Source organism: Notothenia coriiceps, unplaced genomic scaffold (assembly GCF_000735185.1).
Source record: "Notothenia coriiceps isolate Sejong01 unplaced genomic scaffold, NC01 NC01_scaffold00033948, whole genome shotgun sequence".
NCBI lineage: Eukaryota > Metazoa > Chordata > Actinopteri > Perciformes > Nototheniidae > Notothenia > Notothenia coriiceps.
The window spans coordinates 105,557-113,347 of NW_011366649.1; the positions used below are offsets into that span (position 1 = coordinate 105,557).

At 42.9% G+C, this 7,791-nt stretch overlaps 1 protein-coding gene across 1 annotated transcript in view; it reads right to left on the reverse strand.

The window, feature by feature from the left end:
- Positions 1–3,786: 3,786 nt before the first annotated feature.
- Positions 3,787–7,791, reverse strand: part of LOC104961899 (UV-stimulated scaffold protein A-like) — a 13,469-nt gene continuing 9,464 nt past the window's right edge. Inside the window, exon 10 of the mRNA XM_010790261.1 lies at positions 3,787–3,894. Within this exon, the coding sequence (XP_010788563.1) occupies positions 3,838–3,894 (57 nt within the window). The 3' untranslated portion in view covers positions 3,787–3,837. The remainder of the gene's footprint in view (positions 3,895–7,791) is intronic.

The window sequence follows — 7,791 nt, forward strand, 5'->3', positions numbered from 1 at the left end:
GGTGCAGCTACCGTACCAGGCCGTGATGCAGCCAGTAAGGATACTCTCTATAGTGCACCTGTAGAAGTTGCAGAGTATCCTGGAATCCATTTTGAACCTCCTCAGCCTNAAGTCTGGTGCTGTTTTGACCCTTTTCATAGGCGTTACGACAACATCGTGTTTTATGGCGAGGGATGCCTTTCCATGGAAACGGCATATGGTGAGATTTCAGATTTGACGTAGAGCTGTTGAGGCATGGACCGGTGATATACAGGTGAAGATTGTGGGACAACCGGACCGTGTCCATTGGAGTTGCAGCGACATCTTGTTTTATGGCGAGGGATACGTTTCCATGGAAACAGCATATTAAATGTTCCATGTTAAAAATGGGATGAATTATGGGATGTATCTCTGGAATTATGAAAGTTATTAATGAGAAAAGTAATAGCCATCGATTCCCGACCGAGCTGAACGTTTTGATGTTTGAATGGAGTTTCTGCTATGTTCAATGTGGGAGCAGAAGAGGCGCAAAATAACCCGGCGGAATAATAAAGAATTGCGTGCGTCGAAGAATAGATAGTTGGAATGCTGTATCAGCATTCCCACTAAATAAGGGGTTGCACAGACTGACCTGAGGAGTGAGATACTGAGACCTGACGTTATTTATCAACCAGAGAAAAGAGAAGAGAGGATGCTATGAAACAGAACAGAGCGTTTTACAGAGCAAACCAAACTTTCTCCATTACTCCAGTCCACTGCTACACTTATTCATCCCCCCCCCACACACACCCTCACAGATATAGTCTCTATAGGTTTTGTGCTTGTCTGCTTTAATCCGGCTGGTTTATTTTGCTCTGATCAATGACCTGAGACTAAGAAGTGATCACCCAGCTGGAGGAAAACCCTGCCCTAACATCATCCCTTTTCCCCCTCTTTCAGCCTCTTTGTCTCTAATTCACCTTAATTTAATCCTGATAGCATCGAGTGCTGTCCCCCGCCTGGCAGCACTGTAAGTCTCACCGCAGAATTAGCTTTCCTTCAGACACATTTTGCTGACGGTGAGCGCGGCTAAAATATGGCCTCAATTCCCCAACATGGCTGGGACGGGGGATGCTTTGCATTTTAACAGAGCTTTGGTTTATTCTCCGGGACACACAAGGAGAAAATCACACAGCAGCGCAGAGATCCCACAGAAGATACAACCGGAACCCAAGATTTAGCAGACAAATTAGAAGGGATGGTTAGAGAGAAGCAGGGCCATGTGTCACTGTAATAGGAAAAAGACTGAAAAGATATTGCTAACTTTAACAATAAAACAGGCCCAGATAGAAATTAAAATAGTTCCGGAACAAAGCAGAATAAATAATAAAGTAAAGCTGGGCTATGTGTTACTGTAATGGAGATGTTTACTCTAAGATCAAATAAAGGAGGTTCCTAAAGGGGAAATGGGCAAGAAAGGAAAATAAATAGTTATTTAACAACTGGATGGAGAGGAGGATTGTGGGAGTGGTTCCTAAAGTAAAGGTCATTTATTAGAACTATACAGCTTCAAAGGTTTCTTCAAAGACAGCCATGGTACTTGGTTGAGGCTGTATGTAATTAAAAAGCATTTTCATTGTCAAATATTTATCCCATTATAACACTGTTTGTTATAATTGCGATAAAATTGGAAAAGAAATTCCAATAAAAGCAGTGAAAGATAATAACATATTTGTTATTATGTTTCTGCTGCCATACCAAACGTTAGAAGTATTATTCCAGGACCAAATGGACAGTGAAAACCACACTCTGCTGTAGACCTGGACGCCATGATGAGATTATCGCTCACAACGATATTGATAAACCAGCATGATGGACCTCAAATGATAAGAGAACTACATTCACTTCCTGTTATGAAGTGTCTCAGTGTCTCTTTTTCCTTTACTTTGTATATGCTTTGCCACGGCGTTGTAATAAATACAAATGTTTGCAATCATACTCTGACACTGTACTGTAACCCTTGTAACTCCAGCTGGAAGGTATTGTTGGAAATAATGTTAATGCACCTATTTGGGGATTCTTTGGTTTTCAACCAAGCACCATGTTGTTACATTGCGGTACGTCTGCTTAAAACTAAACACTAAATCAAGTGTGTGTGTCAGATGGCAAAGCATCACCACATGTAGGGTGCTCCCAATCCCAACGCAACACCAAAGCATTCTGTATGCTGCTGTCCAAGTGAGTAGGGCTGTGTCTTTGAACAATCTACTTTAGAAGGCAAATGTGTGCCCTTTCCTGTTTCAACAGGACATGGGCGTGGGGTTTGCAACCAAAGACGTTGAAGCTGGGCTCGTGTTGCTATGAGACGTACTAAGCCATGTTGATTTGTAAGCACGTCTTACTTTCCACTCTTCTACAGTGACGTGGCTAATGCTATGCTACTATGGTTCGCCAGCAGTAAACTAGTAACGTCCCCTGGCGCATATTTTCCGTAAACTTAGGTTTTTTCCGTTTTATTTGACATTCACAAATCAATAGAAATATTCAGAGCCAACTAACTGAAGTCTCAAAACCAGTGGGTTCCACAGCCAGTTTGACGCAAGGTGTTAGACTAAACATCACAATCCTCTTCCTCATTGCTTCACAATTTACTGGAAACGTGTTTTTTAAATTCCTATATTGTCATCTTTCAGCACGGCAACATATTAAGGTAGTTTTATTAACAAGAGGACCCCCACGCAAGAAGCCAGCTCCATGAAAGTGTCCCAGTTTGCTGTGGAGGACCGTCATGTATAGCAGCACATTTAGCCCACCAGTGTTTGAATGGCACACGCACGTTGATACACAGATGGGATTATTGGATGTCCACACACTGACACTGAGAAGGACTGGCAGCAGAAGTGAGTGTGTGAACAGGATTAGGAACTATGGTGCTGCTTCCACAGGTGTCTTCATTATTCAGCCTCTATAGCATCTCATCTCTCTCCCCTCCCTTAAATAAGACTCTTATCCTTTATAAAAATGATGTGAGGGCGCTGCCTCGGACAACTGCTCCCCTGACTTCATTTGTCTCTTGGCAAGTTTGATGGCGCTGCGTTTAAAAACCCATTCAATCTTATAAACCAAAAATTAAATGTAGTCGACTGTGATGGGCACTCAGTGCATCTGCTATTTATATGCTAATGTACACTCAGCCTGCCAAGGTCTGGCAAATGATTACTGCACAGCCATAAGTCAGGTGTATGGCAGAGAGGGGGGGGGGGCAGGTTAAGCATCACACACTCACACAGAGAGAGGAGGAGGGAGGGAAGCAGAGGGGAGAGAGCAAGGAGGTGGAAAAGCTGCAAGAGACGTCTCCATTGTCTTCTGACAGGTAGCAACACACACACACACACACACGCACACACACACATTGGCTGTGCCATCATTATCACAAGACATTTTCTTAAGAGAACAAGTGACTAACAGTTATGAGCATGTATAAACACAGTGAGAATATTACACACACATGAGGAACACTCTCTCACATGATATGAGGAGTTCAGGTGTAGCTGGGTTATGGACATAGTGCTCATACTACTATTATCACATGGCATACAATATCTGGACAGACTCAAAATCTTGTCTCTGAATTTGGTAACAAATATGCAAATGTGCCACCTGCAAATGTATACTGACTGCAATTAAAATGTTACACACAAAAATGCAAATGTGATAGTATATGTAATGTATGTATAATAAAGTATTATTCTTTTTTAACATTCACATCTTTCACTATGAATAGAAGAACAGGTCAATATTAAACATTTGAAATGAACTTACATTGGGAACTCTTCTAAGTGGCCTTCTGTGCTGCTGACCACCTCTGTATCTCTGGAGTCAGCAAGGCAGAGCATCCGATGGATCCTGATGGGACTCATTTCCACCAGCATCATGCTGTCGTCATGGTGACTGAGTTAGTTCTTACAGGATTGCTATCTTATTATTATATATTATTGATGTTGCCCCTTTGTGCTGTCTTTTCCTGTTAACAATAGATATGTGTGTTTGTTACAAGACACATCTTAGGTCGAACTATCTTAGGTGTCAAAAGCTGCATTTTTAGTGTTGTTCTGTTCTTGGTTAAAAATAAATAATGAAATGATTAAAACTCCTAATAAAAGCAGGTAGCTGTAGCAATAAGGAGTCCGTTTGAACAGGTATTCTGATCATCTTTACTGCAGGTTGTGGACCAACATCTAGTTTGGGTGAAGCTATCCACTTCCTGCACTTGTTATTTGAGTTACTTAACAATCTGTGACCCTACTTCCATCGTTCACTGGTACAAACATACATCTCAAAAAGAGAAGACATTTGGCCTGGTTTAGCTATTAGCTCATTCCCATCAGCAACACACAATAACAACATGAAATAGTCTCCATCACACCGACACACATCAAAGCATGGATCAACATATAAATACCAGTATGTCAAACCCTGAATCTGACTTCATTTCAATTCAAAACTGTGAATGACGGTCAAATTCATAAATAAATCAAAATAATATTCGTAACAATATTGGGCAGCAGAGTGAAAGTCCAGCACATGTTGGAAGCATCTTCCAGCTGGTGATGGGTGTGAATGCAGATCAGTGATAAGTGTGTGAGGGTCTGCCTGGCTCTATAGGAAGTCCACTGCCAGTGCCACTGATTGATTCCAACATATTTACAAAGTAATCAGGCCTGAAGCTTGCCGTGGAGTCTGACCTGTTCCAGGCCTGATCTGCCCAACATCCCACATCTCTATTACCACCTTGCTCTGCTGTTCATTACGACCCGGAGAGGATCCCATGGGATCGGACGCTAATGAGAAAAAGGCTCTCCACTCCCCTCGCTCTCGCTCCAGAGCTTATTCTCCGCTGCTTTACCCCATCATACTCCCCCGGCCCGACACCCCCACACACGCAGAGATGCTGCCTTTGTCTCCGGGGAGCAGTCAGCTCATATGATGTATAGGGTGACATCTTTATTTCACTAACCTAGGCTGGCAGGTCTATTAGCCAGTCCAGAGCTTCCCAAACCTCTCCCTGTCAGCCAGCTTATTCCCAGTTGTCGGATCCACTTCCCCCCCCCCACCTGTCTCAATCTGTGATCAAAACAGTCATTATTATACATCCTCGCCGACATTACACACTGCTATTCCTCATTTCACTGAGGACCTCTGAAAGCCCTGGGAACACACCTAGACTGTGGTAGGGTGCAGGGGCCGTCAGAGATCCCTGGGAGGGCCTGTGGTCAGTGATAGGAGACTGCCGCCCCCCCCCACCACAGCACTGGAGTCCCACAGGATCCATCAGCTCCACTTTGCAAACCCTCTCCTCTCCCTTCATCAGAGACCCTGATGGAAGAAGACTGGGTCCAAAGTGTTTCCTAAACGTTCCTCAGAACACTGATGAAGCCACAAGATGACACTTCATGGACTCCAAATCGCAATACTTTGACTTTTTTGTGACACCTTCAATTAATCCTGAGTGGCTCAAATTACAATACAACTTCAATGAAACTTCATAAGCTTTGTGGAACAAATGACTCCTGATCATCAGACTTGTTGTCTTTGCACCTACGTCAAACCGTAAAGGCATGTTTCTCCTCGTCTTCATGTACTCAAATTGAATGTATGCCCACTCTGCCCTTCAACCACTCGTGTTTTGTATATCAGCATCAGGTCATCATGGTTATCACTGCATGGAACTAAGCACTTCCTTACTGAGCGTTATGGGTAACCAGGGTTACCAAAGGTGTTGCACCAAACAAATGGCAGTGTTCTTTCTAAGTCCAGGCAGTAAGCCTTCCTTTAGACCGGGCACGCTATACATATGAATGCTCTTTTTCAGCCCTTGTGGTAAATGCTTTACTCCTTGCAGTTACTTTGAAGTGGTCTTCACTACACACTCCCCCTTTGACTCCATTCATGATAGAGTAACAGATCAACCCATCCAAGCTGCAATAACCGAAGCCCAGGACTCCCTATGAAGGTAACACATAATGAGGAATAGTGGCAAAGAGAGTTGGAGAGAAACATATTACTGGTGCACAACGAGAGAACGAGACACATTCAGAGAATGGATGTAGGAAAGAAAAGGAGGGAGAAATAGAGGGATAGTCTTTCTTTGTTTATCTCCAGTGAGAAACAGGCGGCCACATCCATTGCACTGTGATAAGATGGGTTATCAGCAGTAAACAAGGCCTGGGCCTGTATGAATGGAGCCCGAAGTGACTGAATACACTCTTAAAAAACAGATATGTTCAAATAACTCTGCATGTCTTATCCTTTCCTAAACACAAGCCCATGTTTTCAGTTTGCAGCTTCCTCCTGCTCATAGCTCATAGTGAAAACTGCCTTCAAACATATATAGTGTCTCAGAAACAGCTGCAGGAAGCACTGTGAGAGCTGCCTGTTCCCCACACTGTGTATATCAGTGTTTTTCAATACACACACACTACTTTGATTACGTAAAGCTCTCAGAATGCGTCCAACTCAGAACAGTCCAGAGACCCTTGTCATCAATAAGAGACACGATGAGTCTGTCTCTGTGAACACATTCATGGTGTCGCACTCTATTGTCCACACAAAAAACTGAAGGGAAAGAAGACCTCATGAAAACACCTTAACAAAATCAGGAATGAGTCCTACAATTCACAAATGAGTTCACATTTGGCAGTTCCTGTTCCCTAATTTTAAAGCCAATGTTAGATGCCTGAAATAAGGTGTGGTCACACAGGCGTTAGCTGTTTTAACGTCAAAATACATAAGTTAAAACCCCACTGGCGAATGTCTGAAGCCTCTGAGGGCAATACAAACGGCAGTTGCTAACAATGAGACTAAAATGCCCAACATCAGCTGCCTTTAGCTTAGCGCTGGGGATGTGAAGTCATGTGACTGTGCTGGAGTTTGTTTATAGCCCAACGTTAGCTTTTGACTTCTGGCGATTGCATTAACGCTTGAAAAATCATTAAGTGGTGATATTACATGTATATTAACCCATTGAACAATATGTATAATTATGATAAACTTGTGTTTGCCAAAGATCTTATTTTCTACAATATTCTGAAATCCAAAGGAAAGATCCCATTGTATCCTTACAACGCTAACGTAATGCTAGCTTTCCCTACAACAATACATCATCACTGTATATATGTATGTACAGTGGGGCAAAAAAGTATTTAGTCAGCCACCAATTGTGCAAGTTCTCCCACTTAAAAAGATGAGAGAGGCCTGTAATTTTCATCCTAGGTATACCTCAACTATGAGAGACAAACTGCCAAGGCACACTCCAGAAAATCTCATTGTCTGATTTTTAAAGAATTTATTTGCAAATTATGGTGGAAAATAAGTATTTGGTCAATAACAAAAGTTCATCTCAATACTCTGTTATATACCGTTTGTTGGCAATGACAGAGGTCAAACGTTTTCGGTAAGTCTTCACAAGGTTTTCACACACTGTTGCTGGTATTTTGGCCCATTCTTCCATGCAGATCTCCTCTAGAGCAGTGATGTTTTGGGGCTGTCGCTGGGCAACACAGACTTTCAACTCCCTCCCTCCAAAGATTTTCTATGGGGTTGAGATCTGGAGACTGGCTAGGCCACTCCAGGACCTTGAAATGCTTCTTACGAAGCCACTCCTTCGTTGCCCGGGCGGTGTGTTTGGGATCATTTTCATGCTGAAAGACCCAGCCACGTTTCATCTTCAATGCCCTTGCTGATGGAAGGAGGTTGTCACTCAAAATCTCACGATACATGGCCCCATTCATTCTTTCCTTTACACGGATCAGTCGTCCTGGTCCCTTTGCAGAA